Source organism: Aythya marila (genome assembly GCF_965140915.1).
Source record: "Aythya marila genome assembly, contig: HAP1_HAP1_SCAFFOLD_107, whole genome shotgun sequence".
NCBI classification, from domain to species: domain Eukaryota; kingdom Metazoa; phylum Chordata; class Aves; order Anseriformes; family Anatidae; genus Aythya; species Aythya marila.
In genome coordinates this window covers 1-15,424 of record NW_028136644.1, presented here as the reverse complement: position 1 = coordinate 15,424, position 15,424 = coordinate 1, and the positions used below count along the sequence as shown (strand labels likewise).

General features: G+C 61.5%; 2 protein-coding genes across 2 annotated transcripts; both read right to left on the bottom strand.

Moving 5' to 3' along the window:
* Positions 1 to 759: 759 nt before the first annotated feature.
* Positions 760 to 10,870, bottom strand: LOC309891656 (heterogeneous nuclear ribonucleoprotein U-like protein 1). The gene is given in 16 exon segments (XM_082785999.1): positions 760 to 1,427; positions 2,406 to 2,567; positions 2,695 to 2,984; positions 3,747 to 4,061; positions 5,052 to 5,220; positions 6,027 to 6,155; positions 7,165 to 7,287; positions 7,398 to 7,664; positions 7,777 to 7,889; positions 8,424 to 8,523; positions 8,608 to 8,747; positions 8,845 to 8,918; positions 9,000 to 9,163; positions 9,165 to 9,490; positions 9,608 to 9,742; positions 10,638 to 10,870. Coding segments are annotated over 16 exon segments (2,790 nt in total). The 5' UTR covers positions 10,804 to 10,870; the 3' UTR covers positions 760 to 1,310.
* Positions 10,871 to 12,479: 1,609 nt separating this feature from the next.
* On the bottom strand, positions 12,480 to 15,044 carry LOC309891655 (uncharacterized protein; the record flags this gene model as incomplete). Its single annotated transcript, XM_082785998.1, is given in 6 exon segments — positions 12,480 to 12,795; positions 12,797 to 12,858; positions 13,860 to 13,997; positions 14,745 to 14,753; positions 14,755 to 14,905; positions 15,016 to 15,044. Coding segments are annotated over 6 exon segments (687 nt in total). The 3' UTR covers positions 12,480 to 12,497.
* Positions 15,045 to 15,424: the final 380 nt, after the last annotated feature.

Below are 15,424 nucleotides of genomic sequence, written 5' to 3'. Positions count from 1 at the left end.
CCCCCTCGGCGGGGTCAAAGGTCACCGATGCCAAAAAAACGCACCCCGTTTTTACCAAATCCACCCCAAACGAGGCAGGGGCCCCAGAGAAAGCACAGCAGGGCCAACAAATGCCCTTTTTTTTTACCCAATTTTCCTAATTTTCCCCCCATTTTTCCCTATTTTCCCCTCATTTCTTCCCATTTCCCTCATTTTTCCTTTATCTTTACCTCATGTTTCCCTATTTTCTTAATTTTTCCTTTGTTTCTCTCATTTTTCCTCCTGTATTTTCTTATTTTCCTCATTTTTCCCTCATGTTTCCCTCTTTTCCCTCATTTTTTGCTTCACGTTTCCCTTATTTTCCCTCTTTTCTCCTAATTTTTTCCTCCTTTCCTCATTTTTCCCTCACATTTCCCTCATTTTTTTCCCTATTTTCCCCTCCTTTCCTAATTTTTCCCTCATTTTTCTCTATTTTCCCCTCCTTTTTCCATCCTTTCCTCATTTTTCCCCTCACATTTCCCTATTTTCCCCTCCTTTCCTCATTTTTTCCTCATTTTTCCCTATATTTTACCTCACATTTCCCTCATTTTTCCCTATTTTCCCCTCCTTTCCTCATTTTCCCCTCCAATTTCCCTCATTTCTCCCCCTCCTATTTTTCCTATTTTCACCAAATCCCCCCCAAAACGAGGCAGGGCCCGCGAGGAAGCGAGGCAGGGCCAGCGACCGCTCACTTTTCACTTTTTTTTCCTCATTTTTATTGGTAGTTTTTTGTGTTTTTTTTTTTTCTCCTTCCTCACCTGAAACGCCAAGGGGAGGGCGGGCACACAGTAAAAAGTTACCGAAATAGCTAAAAAAAAAAAAACAAAAACAAACAAAAAAAAGGAAAAAATGGGGAAGAAAAAGCATAATCACCATCAGATGGGGACAGACGGACAGGGGGGGGACAGACGGACACGGGGCTGGGCCCCCCCCCACGGCTGGGGGCTCCCCAAGGACCCCAGAACGAGCCCAACAAGGCCCCAGCCCAGGGGTTGAAACGGGCCCAAAACGGGGAGGAAAACAGTCCAAAATTAGGAAAAAAACTCTCCAAAATGTGTTTTTTTTTTTCTTTTTGTTTCTTTTTTTTTTTTAAGATCCCAGTCTGTTTGAGGTTAAAAATATCGTTTTTTGTTTTCTTTTGTTTTTTTTTTTTTTTTAAACAGATGGAGAAAAACGCAACGTTCACGAGAGGGGCGGGGCGCATGCCTCTTGTTGCGGAGCTGCTGGAAACGCCGGAAAAAGGCGGAAATCGCCCCAAAAAGGGACTCTCGGTGGTTGTCCGGGGGGGGGGGTCACTGGGCGCTGGCTCCCCCCTGCGAGCTGCCGGCGTAGCTGCCGTAGTCGTAGCTGCCGTAGTAGGGGGGCCAGGGGCTCTGGTGCTGGTAGTACTGGCTCCACTGCTGGGCATACTGGGGAAAAAAACAGGGAAAACGGTTAAAATTAAATAAACGACAAAAAAAAGAGAGCCGTGAGGGAGGGAGAGACTGGTTGGGAAGAGGAAATTGGGGGTTTCAGCCCCGAATTTTGTCCTCAGATGATGGGAAAGTTTCTTTTCCACCGCCCCGCACATATAGAAAATGGGGGGTTTTGGGTCTCACTGGGAGAAAAAGGAGGGATTTTGACCCAAAATTCTGGCTCTGGTTGTGGGGAAGTAAACAGAATCTTGTCCTTTAGAAAAATGAGGGTTTTCACCCCAAAGTCCCAGCTCCATCCTCCAGAAAACAAGGATTTTCACCCCAAAAACCCCAGCCCCTAGAAAACGGGGGATTTCAACCCAAAACCCCACTACCCGAGAGAAGTTGGGGGGAGGAGGGGGGGCAGGGGAGGGATTTCAAACCCAAATATACCCCATTCTCCACAAAAAAAAAAAGCAAAAAACCAAACAAACCCCAAAACCAAAAAAAAACAAACCAAGACAAACCCCAACCCCCCCTCAAAAAACAAACCAAGACAAACCCCAAAACACAAAAAACCCAAACCTCAAAAAAACACAAAACAAATCCCCAAAACACCCCAAACCAAACCCCAACAAACCCAAAAAAACCCCAAACCAAGACAAACCCCAAACCCCAAAAAAAACACCTCAAAAAAAAACAAACCAAGACAAACCCCAAAAAACCCAAATCTCAAAAAAAAACAAACCAAATCCCCAAAACACCCAAATTAAACCCCAAAACCAAAAGACCCCAAAACATGACAAACCCCAAAACCCCAAAACCCCCCCCAACCCCTTCCCCTTCCCCATTTACACCCCGCCATAAAACCCCCCATTTCCCCCCCAGAAAGCCCTAAAAAGTGCCATTTTCACCCCCAAAAAGTGCCATTTTCGCCCCAAAAAGTGCTTTTTTTTTCCCAAAAAGGGCTTTTTTCACCCCAAAATCCCTCACCTGTTGGTACTGGCCGTAGTTCTGGCCGTAGCCCTGCCCCGTGGCGGGCGGGGGGGGGGCCTGGGGGTAGCTTTGGCTGTAGCCGCTGTAGCTGCCGTAGCTGTAGCCGGGGGGGTAACTCTGCGTGTACCCCCCCTGGCCATAGGGCTGGCTGTACCCGGGCTGGGGGGGGGGGGATAACAAAATGGGGGGGGGCACGGGGGGCACCTTAGGGTGCTCCCCGTCCCCCCCGGGGGGGGTTTCCAGGGGTTTAGGGTGAGTTTTTTTTGGGGGGGGGGGGATTTTGTACCTGCTGTCCTTGGCTGTAGGTGGCGGGGGGGTTGTTGGCGGGGGGGGTGCCCCCGCTGCTGGTTTTGTAGCTGCCCCCCCCCGGGGTTGGAGTCGGTGTGGGTGTTGCCCCCCCCGTGGCCCCCCCCGGGGGGTTTCGGGCTGGGCTGAAGCTGCTTTGGGGTTGGGGGCTGCGGCCGTAGGCGCCGCGGGGTGGGGGGGGTGGGGGGGCGGCGGGGGGGGCGGCGGGGGGGGGGCCGTCGCGGGGGGGGTTGCTCCAGCGGTTGGGGGCGTAGGAGCCGCGGTTGAAGGCTGGGAATTAAAAAGGGGGGGGGTAATTAAGGTGGGGGGGGGGGGGGGTAATTAAGGTGTGGGGGGGTGTTAGGGTGAGGGGGGGGGCACGGGGCGGTTCCGATTGCTGAGGTTTGAGCCCCAAAATTGCCCCCCCCCGGGATACGCAGGAAGGGTTTTGGGGTCTTTGTATCCTGGGGAACCTCAAGACCCCCCCCCAAGACCCCAAAGCCCCCCCCCCAGAGCTCCCTGTGGGAGTGGTGAAGACTCAAAGCCCCCCCCAAGACCCCAGAGCCCCCCCAAAACCCCAATAAGACCCCCCAAGATCCAAATAACCCCCCCCAGACCCCAAGAACCCTCCCCAAAACCCCAATAACCTGCCCAAAAACCCAATAACCCCCACCAGACCTCAATAACCCCCCCCCCAAAATCCCAATAACCCCCAAAACCCCAAAAATCCCTCCAAAATCCCAATAACCCCCCCCAAGACCCCAATAACCCCCCCCAAGACCCCAATAACCCCCCCAAAATCCCAATAACCCCCCCGGGACATGCAGAAGGACCTCGGTGGGGACCCCAAGGGAAAGCGAGGAAGCCCCCCCACCCCAAAAAATTTAATCCCCCCCCACAGGACACTCAGGAGGGATTTGGGGGGGGGTCCTCAAACCCCAAAACCCCTCTGAGAGCCCCGGGACCACCGAGAGGTGCCCCCCCCCGGTGCTAAAAACACCCAAAAAGGGTTTTTTTTTTTTTGGGGTGGGGGCTTAGAGGGGGGGTCCTTACCTCCACCTCCTCCTCCGCCCCCTCCTCGGAAGCCCCCCCCGCCTCCTCCCCGGCCTTGGAAGCCCCCCCGGGTCCCCCCGGCCGAGGGGGGGGGCGCGGCGGCACCCCCCCGGCCCTCGAAACGGGGCTGGAAGCCGCCGCCGCGGCCCCGAAAAGCCGGGGGGGGGCGGCCGTCGAAGCGTTTTTCGGGGGGGGGCCCCGCTTTGCGCCCCTCCTCGTTGTACTGCCGCACCAGCTCGGCCGCCTCCTCGCGCTGCAGCTCCACGAAGAGCACGGCGTCCAGGAAATCGCCCGCCTCGGGCAGCGTGAAATTAGCTGGGGGGGGGGGGAAATTAAAATTATTAAGTTATTTTGGGGTTATTTCCCAAATTTGGGGAGTTTTGTATGCCCCCTCCAGCAAGAAGGGGTGTGGGGGGGAGGGTTTTCAGAGGGAGGCGGCTGGGGAAGGGCTCAACGGGGGGGGGGTTCCCCCAAAAAAATTAGAACTGAGTTCTAATTTTGGGGAGAAGAGGGTTTTTTCCCCAAAAAACTAAAACAGAAATGGGAAAAAGTGACAGTTTGGGGTCTTGAAGTGCTTTTTTCCCCAAAAAAAATAAAATAGAAAGGGGAAAAGTGGCACTTTGGGGGTTCACTGAGGGTTTTTTCTCCCAAAAAATTAGGACTGAGTGGGGAGAAGAGGTTTTTTCCCCAAAAAAATAAAACAGAAATGGGAAAAAGTGACAGTTTGGGGGCTCACTTGTTTTTTTTTTCCCCATAAAAATAGAATAGAAAGGGGAAAAGTGGCAGTTTGGGAGCTCACAGTGTTTTTTTTTCCCCAAAATTATTCAAACAGAGCATGGATAAGAGGAGTCTGGGGGCTCACTGAGGGTTTTTCCCCCCAAAAAATAGAACTGAGTGGGGAGAAGATGTTTTTTTCCCCCAAAATTTAAAACAGAAATGGGAAAAAGTGACAGGCTGGGAGCTTGCAGTGTTGTTTTCCCCCAAAAAATAAAATAGTAAGGGGAAAAGGGGCACTTTGGGGGCTCACTGAGGGTTTTTTCCCCCAAAATTAAAACAGAGTGGGAACAATTTGGGCTTTTTTCCCCCCAAAATTCAAATAGAAATGGGAAAAAGTGACAGTTTGGGGGCTTGCAGTGCTTTTCCCCCCCTAAAAAAATAAAATAGAAAGGGGAAAAGTGACAGTTTAGGGACTTGCAGTGGTTTTTCCCCCAAAAAAAATCCAACAGGGGGTTACAAATCACGATTTCGCAGCCCTGAGAGCGATTTCAACCCTAAAAATGACGTTTTTTGAGGAAAAAAGGGCACCTTTCATCTCGAGCACGGCGTGGTCGGGGACGTCCTTGCCCTCCTCGTCCGTCCTCTTGATGGTGCGGTCGCGCAGGTCCTCGTCCGTGGGGCAGATGACGATGGCCTTGCGCTGGAAGCCCTCGAAGGGACGCATTTTTCGCCGCTGGGCCGAGCCGTAAACGTTGGTCTGGGGGGGCGAGGGGGGGGGAAAGGGCGTTATTTGGGAGCTGGGGGGGTTTTTTGGGGGTTGGGAGGGGGATTTGGGGCTCGGGAGGGGGTTTTGGGGGATTGGGGAGGGTTGTTTGGAAATTGGGAGGGTTAAATGGGAGTCAGGAGGGTTTTGGGGGTTTGGAGGGGGATTTGGGGCTCGGGAGGGGGGTTTTAGGGGATTGGGGAGGGTTGTTTGGGACTCAGGAAGGTTTTGGGGGCATTTGGGGGGGTTAAATGGGAGTCAGGAGGGTTTTTTGGGGGGACTTGGGGGTTATTTGGGACTCAGGAGGGTTTGGGGGGGTTATATGGGAGTCAGGAGGGTTATTTGGGGTTTGGGGGGGGCTTGGGAAGATTATTTGGGACTTGGAAGAGTTTTTGGGAGTCAGAAGGGTTTTCTGGGGGGAGTTGGGGGGGCTATTTGGGATTTGGGGGGGTATTTGGGACTCAGGAGGGTTTTGGGGGGGGTTATATGGGAGTCAGGAGGGTTATTTGGGGTTTGAGAAGATTATTTGGGACTCGGAAGAGTTTTTTGGGCATCAGGAGGGTTTTTGGGGGGAGTTGGGGGGGTTATTTGGGATTTGGGGGGGGTATTTGGGACTCGGGAGGGGCTTTTTGGGGATTGGGAAGAGCCGTTTGGGAAAAAAAAACCTCAAGCAGCTCGTCGGGGAGCTCAAAAACCGAGCAGGGAAAGGATTTGGGGTCGTGACACCCCCGGGGGGGGGTCCTGGTGGCCTTGTGCCCCCCGGGGGGGGGTCCCGGTGGTTGTGTGTCCCCCCCCCAAACCTGGTCGAGGATGTAGTTGCGCCTCTTGCGGGCGGCGATCTGGATGAGGCGGTTGAGGCACTGCGTGGCCTGCTGGATCAGCACGTCCCAGCGCCCCGCGTAGTTGCGCTGCCGCCGCAGCCCCATCACCTGGAAATAGAGACGCTCAGGGCGTGCCATATCGCGATAGGGGAGCCGGTATCGCGATACGGGAGCCGGTATCGCAAGGAGGGACCCATGGTGTCGCGACAGGGGAGCTGGCGTCGCGATAAGGTACCCAGTGTTGTGATGAAGGACCCATGGTGTCGCGACAAGGGATCTGGTGTCGCAATGAGGGCATTGCGGTGTAGTGATGAGGGACCCAGCATTGCGACAAGGGATCTGTGGTATCATGACAAGGACCCCAGCGTCATGACAAGGGACCCGGTATCACGACGAGGGACCTGGCATCGGGACAAGGGACCTGGTGTTGTGATGAAAGACCCGTGGCGTCGCAACAAGGACCCCGGTGTCGCGATGAGGGACCCAGCATCACGACAAAGGACCCTGGTATCGCGACAAGCAGGGACTGCATTGTGTCATGATGAGCAGGGACCATGTGGTATGTTGCAATGAAGGATCCATGGTGTTGTGATGAGCAAGGACTGTATCATGTCACGACAAGGGACCCACAGTATCGTGATAAACAGGGACCATATCGTGTCACGATGAGGGACCCACGGTGTCACAACAAGTAGGGACTGTATTGCATCACGATGAGGGACCACGTGGCATGTCGCGACAAGGACCCATGGTGTTGTGACCAAGGATCCCTGGCATGTCGCGACCAGGAACCCTGGTATGTCATGACCAGGGACTGCGTGGCATGTTGCGACCAGGGACCCCAGTGTGTCACGACAAGGGACCGTGTCACATCACGGGACCCACAGTGACATTATAAGCAGAGACCCGTGGCATGTCGCGACCAGGGACCCCAGTGCTATCGCGACAAAGGACCCACAGCAGCAGTGCGACGAGGGACAACACGGCACGTCACAACCAGGAACCCCAGCAGCATCACGATGAGGACCCGCGGCGTCGCGACAAAGACCCTGGCGTCACGACGAGGACCCTGCTGTCGCGACGAGGACCCCGCTGTCGCGACGAGCCGCCCCCTTACCCTCATCTTGTCCATGATGGCGTTGGTGCCCAGGATGTTGTACTTCTTGGAGGGGTTGGCGGCCGCGTGCTTGACGGCCCACGTCGTCTTGCCGGCGGCGGGCAGCCCGACCATCATCAGGATCTACCGGAAGCCAACGGGGAGCCCGTCAAGACTGGAAGAGCCCTTCCACAAAACCAAAGAGTTTTCCCCCAAAACCGAGAGCCCCTCCCCGAAACCGGGAGCCCACGCACCTCGCACTCGGCTTTGCTTTTAGGCCCCAAGGTGCCGCGGACGCGCTCGGCCACGGGGAGGTGTTGGATGAAGGTGAAGCCGGGGGGGACGGCGAAGTAGGTGGCGTCGCGTTGGCCAAAGTTGAACTCGATGGCGCAGTTCTTCACCAGGACGTGGGGGAAGAGGGCGCGGCCGCCCAGCGCCTCCTTCCGCACGCGGTACGCCACCCCCAGCCACTTGCCGTTCTTCATGAAGGACATCTCCACCTCCTCCCCGCACTCAAAATCCTGCCCAAAACGGGGAGAAAACGCCGGGTGAAGCCCACCCCCCCCCCCACCCCGGGAGGAGATTTTGGGGTCAGGAACACCCCCCCCTAACGTGGCGGAGCAGGGAACTCACCACGAGGCAGGCGATGACGTCGTTTTCGGCGAAGGTTTCCCCGTAATTCTCGAATTTGCAGTTGGTCGATTTTTTGCCGGTGCCGCCGTAGCCGTAGGAGAAAGGTTCCTCGCCTGGCCCGGCGCGGAGAAACCAAGGTGAGCAGAAAAAAAAGCAGTAAAAAAAGCTTTTCTGCCCCAAAAATAGCCTTTCTGCCACAAAAAATAGCCTTTCTGCCCCCCAAAATAGCCTTTCCGCCCAAAAAAAAAGCCCTTGTGCGCCCCAAAAACAATCTTTCTGCCCCAAAAGAAGCCTTTCTGCCCCCCAAAAAAAGCCTTTCTGTCCCCGAAAAAAGCCTTTCTGCCCAAAAAAAAAGCCTTTCTGCTCCAAAAAAAGCTTTTCTGCCCCCAAAAAAGCCTTTCTGCCCCAAAAAATAGCCTTTCTGCTCCAAAAAAATAGCCTTTCTGCTCCAAAAAAGAGCTTTTCTGCTCCAAAAAAGAGCCTTTCTGCTCCAAAAAAGAGCCTTTCTGGCCCCCCAAAAAAGTCCTTCTGCTCCAAAAAAAGCCTTTCTGCCCTCCAAAAAAAGCCTTTCTGCCCAAATAAAAAGCCTTTCTGCCCCAAAAAAAGCCTTTCCGCCCCAAAAAACCATCACTTTCAGCACCTCTTACCCAGCTGGGTGCTGCAGGAGTCCAGCGACCACCCCACCCGCACCACGTGGGGGTCGGGCTCGGTGGCCGGGAGGTGCTTGACGGAGATTTCCTCGTTAACCTGAAAAGGGAGCCAAATTAGGAGTTTTTTGGGGTTGTTTTGGGGCATTTTTGGGGCCGTCGTGACTCGTCGGGGGGAGCTCACCTTCATCTCGTAGCAGACCCGGCCCTGCCGCGCGCCGTAGGTGGCGCGGGCGCCCGACCAGAGGTAGGCGAAGCCCTCGATGGTGAGGGGGTAACCGCTGTAACGATCCCGGGCCACTTTGAAGTGCAGGTCGCAGTTATCTTGGGGTGAAAAAAGCCGATTTCGGCCAATTTACATCACCGCGGGGAGGAGAAACGACCCCACGGGGGTCACCCCGCTCATTTTTGGGGCACTCACAAGTGTCGACGGCCACCAGCGTGTCGTCAAAATCCTCCTCCTCATCCTCCGCCGGCGGCTGCGGCGAGCGGCCCCTGAGGGGGAGGCAGCGCTCAGCACCCCCCCCAAAATTTAAATTTTTGGGTCTCAAACCCTTTTTTTTTTGAGGTTCTCACCTCTTCTCCTCGCGGTGCTCGTAGTAACCCCGACCCCGTTGCTCCTCGTAGGGCCGCTTACGGGGTTGCTGCTGCTGCGTTCGGGGCTGCGAGGGGTCGGGGGCGCCGTAGCCGCCGGGGGGAGCGCCGAAAGCAGGGCCGGGGGTCCCAAAACCGGCCGGGGGGGGCGGGGGGGGGGGGCGCGCTGTAGGCTGGGGGGGCGTAACCGCTGGGGGGGGGCGCGCTGTAAGTCGGGGGGGGGTTGTAGCCGGCCGGAGGGGGGTTGTAGCCCGGAGCCGGGGGGTTGTAGCCGGTCGGGGGGGCGCCGTAAGCCGGGGGGGCGGCGTAAGCCGTCGGGGGGGGGGGCGGTGGCGGGCCGTAAGAGGCGGGGGGGGCGTTGTAGGTGGGTGGGGGGGGGGGCAGGCTGTAATTGGGGGCCGGGGGGTTGTAGCCGGGGGGGGGCACGTTGTAAGGGGGAGCGGGGTCTTCGGGTTTGGCGTCCGGCTTCAGCTCTGCGGGAGAAATTAGAGGGGGGGGGAGTTGGGACGGAGGGGAAGGAACCCCCCCGGAACCCCCCCCGGTAAAAAAAAAGCACCCGGGGGGGTACTGGGAGGAAAAAGGGTCCCTACCTGGGTGCAGGGTGGGGTGTTCGTGGTCCAAGGGCCGCCTGTCGTAGCCCGTTTCGTTGTCGGGTTTGGGGGCGCCGTGCTCGTAGGGCTGGTAGCCCTGCGGCTCGCTGGGGGGGCCGTTGTTGTCGATGCCGTCTGGCGTTTGGGGGAGAAAAGAGGGAAATCGGGGAAATTAAATCGAGGGTTAGTGGGTTTGTTCGGTGGGTGGATGGGGCGGAAAGGGGGATGGGGGATGGGGCAGCCCGGGGTCCCGCAAATTAACGGGGGCGCGGCTGGGGGCTACCGGGGGTGGGCTGGGGGCTACCAGGAGCTACTGGGGACAAGCTGAGGGCTACTGGGGGCTACCAGGGACAGGCCAGGGGCTACCAGGGATGAGCCAGGGGCTACTGGGGGCTACCGGGGACAGGCTGGGGGCTACTGGGGACAGGCCAGGGGCTACCAGGGATAAACCAGGGGTTACCAGGGGCTACTGGGGACAGGCTGGGGGCTACTGGGGACAGGCTGGGGGCTACCAGGGGATGCCCGAGGGCTACCGGGGGCTCCTGGGACAGGCTGGGAGCTACCAGCAAAGGCCCGGGGGCTACTGGGGGCTACCGGGGACAGGCTGGGGGCTACCGGGGGCTACCGAAGACAGGCAGGGGGCTACCCGCGAAGGCCCTGGGGCTACAGGCTACGGGCCGGGGGCTACCGTTGACAGAGCAGGGACTAGCGGGCAACGGCTGGGGGCTACCGGGCAACGGCCGGGGGCTACCGGGGATAATGGGGGCTACCGGTGAAGACCCGGGGGGCTACTACGCCACGGAGAGGGGGCTACCGAGGACGTCCAGGGGCTACCGAGGCAGGCCCGGGGGCTACAGGCCAGGGGCTACCGGGGATAGGCCGGGGGCTACCGGGGATAGGCCGGGGGCTACCGGGGGCTACCGGTGAAGGCCCGGGGGGCTACTACGCCACGGAGAGGGGGCTACCGAGTAACCAGGGGCTACCGAGGCAGGCTCGGGGGCTCCCGGGGGGTCCCGGTGCGGGCCCTTACAGTGTCCGTCAGGGGCCTGGTCCCCGCCGGGCCCCCTCCGGGCCTCCTCCGCCTCCAGGGCCGCCTGCAGCCGCTCCGCCAGCTCGGCTTTGAGGCCGCGGGTGTCGAGGCCGCGCCTCCCCAGCTCCTCCTTCAGCTCGTTGACCCGCAGCCGCCTCACGTCCATGGCGCCGCCGCCGCTTCAGCGCCGCCGCCGCCCGGCCATGGAGGCGCCGCGGCTGGGACGGCTCAAAATGGCCGCCACCGCCCTCCTCCCCTCCCCGGCCCGCGCCGCCCTGTAAGGCGCGCGGCTATTGGCCCGCCGCCGGCCCGCCGCTTGTAACGCGCCGCTCCATTGGTTGTTAAGGGGAGGAGGGGAGGGGCCCGCCTGCTCGCCGAGATCCCGCTCAGCGCCGCTTTGCAAAGAGGGCGCTGATTGGGTGGGAGAGGGAGAGGTGCTGTAATGAGGGTGCTCATTGGGCAGCGGGGGAGGTTTTCTCCGCCCCCCGCCGCGCGGAGGTCGGCCCCCCCGGAGGCGTGGTGACGAGCGGGGATTGACACCACGAGGGGGCGGGCGCAAGCAGCCTCTCGGCCAATAGCAGCGAGAGCGGCGCCGCGCCCCGCCTGCGTTTCTATTGGGTGCTTTCCCCGCCTGTCAGCTCGGGGGCGGGCCCGCTGGGGAAACGCGCACTTTCCATTGGCTGGTCTCTCACGGAGGGCGGGGCGTAAGGAGCGCGCCTCTGATTGGCGGGCCCGGGGCCGCTGTTGCCGCCGCCCATTGGCGGAGCCGCGGGCGCTCGGGGCGGGCGCGCTGCCATTGGCCAAGCCCCGGCGGCGTCTGCGCGTGTTGCTGCCCCGCGCTGCCTAGCAACGGGAGCCGGCCTCCTATTGGCTGGCGGGCTGGCAGCGCCGCGCTCCTATTGGCTGAGCCCCAGGCCTGAAGCCCCTCAGTCCCCAAAAAGCACCCAAATCCCCCCGAATTCACCCCAAAATCCGCCCTGTGACGTAACCACGCCCAGCCACGGCCCCTGCGTCCCTTTTTTGTCCCCAGAGTCCCCAAATCCCCCGCGCGCCGTGTCCCAAAGCCCTGTAATAAAACCACAATGCCTCACGACCCCAAAAAGTCCCGGTTTTGCCCCAAAATTCACGCCCCCCCCCCCCCAAAAAAAAAAACCTCGCAGCCGGTGGCAGCATAAGGGGGTTTTATGGGGGGGGAGGGGGGGGAAACGCACGTGGGGACCCCCCAGGTCCGGCCCCGAGGGGACCCCAATTTGGGGAGGGGGCCCCGGGGCCGAGTAAAGTGCAGGGGGGGGCTGGGGGGGGGCTGCTGGCCTTGGGGGGGGGCTTGGGGGGGGCTGGGGGGGGTCCAAGCCCTTTGGAGGGGGCCCTGGGGGGCTTCTGGCCTTCTGGGGGGGGCTGGGGGGGCCCTGGGGGGTCCCAGCCCTTTTTTGTGGGGGGTTCCCAGCCCTTCTGGGGGGGCCCTGGAAGGGCTGGGGGGGGGCTTCTGGCCTTTTCGGGGGCCCGGGGGGGTCCCAGCCCTTTTTGGGGGGGGGTCCCAGCCCTTTGGAGGAGGCCCTGGGGGGGCTTGGGGGGGTCCCAGCCCTTTTTGGGGGAGCCCTGGGGGGTCCAGCCCTTTGGGGGGGCCCCCTCGTACCTGGGGGGGCCCCTGGGGGGCTTTGGGGGGGGGCTTCTGCCTTCGGGGGGGTCCCTTGGGGGTCCCAGCCCTTTGGGGGGGGCCCTGGGGGGGTCCCCTCGTACCTGGGGGGGGGGCCCTTGGCCCCAAGGTGGGGGGGGGGGTCGCCCTGGCAGTGAGGCAGCTGGGGGGGGCGGGGGGGGGGGTCCCAAAATAGGGGTTCCCCCCCCCAAAAAAAAAAAAACCCTTCAAGCCCCCTCCTCGGAGGCAGCGCAGGGGGCGTGGGCGTCCCCCGTGGGGGGGGGGCCCGGTTTCGGGAGGTGGGGGGGGCAAACCACGTAACGCCCGCGCCCCCCCCCGCCTCTTCGGCCTGGGGGGGGTCGGGGGGGGTCCGGGGGGGCCCCGTTTTTCCCGCTGGGGGGGTGCTGGGGGTTCGTCTTGACCCCCCCCCCCGCCCCCCCCCCCCTTCTTCCATGTTGACGTAAAGGGGGTCGGGGGGGGCTGGGGGGGGGGGCAGCCCCCGCAGGGCGTCCCCAGGGCCCCCCCAATTCCTCGAAGCTCGGCCGCTCGCGGGGGTCGGCGGCCCAGCAGCGCCGCATCAGCTCGTACCTGGGGGGGGGGCACAAAAATTTGGGGGGGGGGGGGGGCGTACGATAATTTGAGGGGAGGGGGCAGGAGGTTTGGGGGGGTGAGGTTTTGGGGAGAGGGGGGCCGGGGGGGTGGGGTTGAGGGGGGTTTGGGGGGGGGGCGAGGGGGTTGGGGACCTGGGGGGGGGGGCTAGGGGGGGTCTGGGGGGGGGGCTTGGGGGGTCCCAAGTGGGTTGGGGGGGTCTGGGGGGGTTCTAGGGAGGTTTAAGGGGGTCTCAAGGGGGGTGGGGGGCTGGGGGGGCTTCTGGGGGGGGGGGTAGGGGGGTCCCAAGGGGGTTGGGGGGGGTCTGGGGGGGTTCTGGGGGGACCTTGGAGGGCTTGGGGGGGGGTCCCAAGGGGGTTGGGGACCCGGTGGGGGGGCTGGGGGGGTTCTGGGGGGGCTTGGGGGGGTCCCAAGGGGGTTGGGGCTGGGGGGGACTGGGGGTCTTGGGGGGGGTCCAGAGGTCTGGGGGGGGGATCCCAAAGGGATCGGGGTGGGGTTGGGGGGATCCCATTGGGGTTGGGGGGGTCCCACGGGGCTGGGGGGGCTTTGGGGGTCCAGGTTTTTTTTTGGGGGGGTCCTGGTGGTCTTGGGGGGGGGTCCCAGATATTTTGAGGGGGGGGTCACAGAGGTCTTGGGGATCCAAAGGGATCGGGGTGCGGGATTGGGGGGGATCCCATTGGGGTTGAGGGGATCCCATGGGGTTGGGGGGGTCCCACGGGGCTGGGGGCAGGTGGGGAATTTTGGGGGGGGGGTCGAGGGGTGGGGGGGGGGTCCTGATTTTTTTGGGGGGGGGGGTCCCAGAGGTCTTGGGGAGGATCCCAAAGGGATCGGGGTGTGGGGACTGGGGGGATCCCATTGGTATTGGGGGGATCCCATGTGTTTGGGGGGATCCCATGGGGTTGGGGGGGGGTCCCACGGGGCTGGGGGTGGGGGTGGGATTTTGGGGGTGGGGGGGGGGGGGGGGGGGGGTCCGGACTCACAGGCGGGTGGGGCAGAGGGGGGGGGGGTCGCAGGCGGTGGCCCTGGCGCAGGAAGTCGTAGATCTCGCTGTTCTCCACCCCCGGGTACGGGGTCTGGCCCCGCGTGGCGATCTCCCACATCGTCACCCCGAACGACCACTGGGGGGGCAGCGGGGGGGGTTGGGGGGGGCTGGGATCCACCCGGGAATCCCCTCCCATTGGGTGGGATCCGCCTGACGCCCCCCCCTATTGGTTGGGAGCTGGGATTTGCCTGGGAAGCCCTCCTATTGGGTGGGATCTGCCCGGGAACCCCTCCTATTGGGTGGGATCTGCCCGAGAATCCCCTCCCATTGGCTGGGATCCACCCGGGAACCTCCTCCCATTGGGTGGGATCCGCCTGAAGCCCCCTCCTATTGGCTGGGAGCTGGGATTTGCCCGGGAAGCCCTCCTATTGGGTGGGATCTACCTGAGGAACCCACCCCATTGGCTGGGATCTGCCTGGGAACCTCCTCCTATTGGTTGGGATCCACCTGGGAACCCGTCCCATTGGTTGGAGCTGGGATCCAACCCAGGAGGTCCTGGAGGGGTCCTGGGGGGTCCTGGGGGGGTCCCGGGGGTTCCGGGCGGTCCTGGGGGGTCCTGGGTTTTCCTGGGGGTTTGGGAGGGTCCTGGGGGTCCCGGGGGGTTTGGGGGGGTCCTGGGGGTCCCGGGGGGGACTGAGGGGGTCTGGGGGGTCCCGGGGGGGTCCGGGGGGGACTGAGGGGTCTGGGTTTTCTGGGGGGCCCTGGGGGTTCCAGGTGGTCCTGGGGAGTCCTGGGTTTTCCTGGGGGTTTGGGGGGGGTCCTGGGGGTCCCGGGGGGGACTGAGGGGGTCTGGGGGGTCCCGGGGGGGGGGGTGTCCCCTCACCACGTCGCTCCTTGGTGGTGTAGACGCGGTCGGCCAGGCTCTCGAGGGCCACCCACTTGACGGGGACGGGGGCGACGCGGCCCTGCCGGTAGTACTGCCCCCCCCCCATCTGCTTCGACAGCCCGAAGTCGGCCACGCACACCCGCAGCCGCTCGTCCAGCCTGGGGGGGGGGGCACCGCCACGCCGTCACCGTCACCGTGTCACCGTGACACCGTGTCACCGTGTCACTGTCACCATGACACCGTCACCGTGTCACCGTCACCACGTCACTGTGTCACCGTCACCCGTGACACTGTCATGGTGTCACCGTCACCATGTCACCATGACACCGTCACCGCGTCACCGTGACACGTCACGGTGTCACCGTCACCATGTCACCGTGACACCGTCACCATGTCACCATCACCATGTCACTGTCACTGTCACTGTGTCACCGTCACCATGTGACGTCACCCCCCATACCCCCAATATCCCCCAGTGTCCCCAATATCCCCCAATGCCCCCAATGTCCCCAATACCCCCCAATGTCCCCCAAATGTCTCCGATGTCCCCAATGCCCCCCATATCCCCCAATACCCCCCAATGTCCCCCAATATCCCCCAATACCCCCAACACCCCCAATGTCCCCAATGTCCCCAACACCCCCAATGTCCTCAACACCCCCAACACCCCCAACACC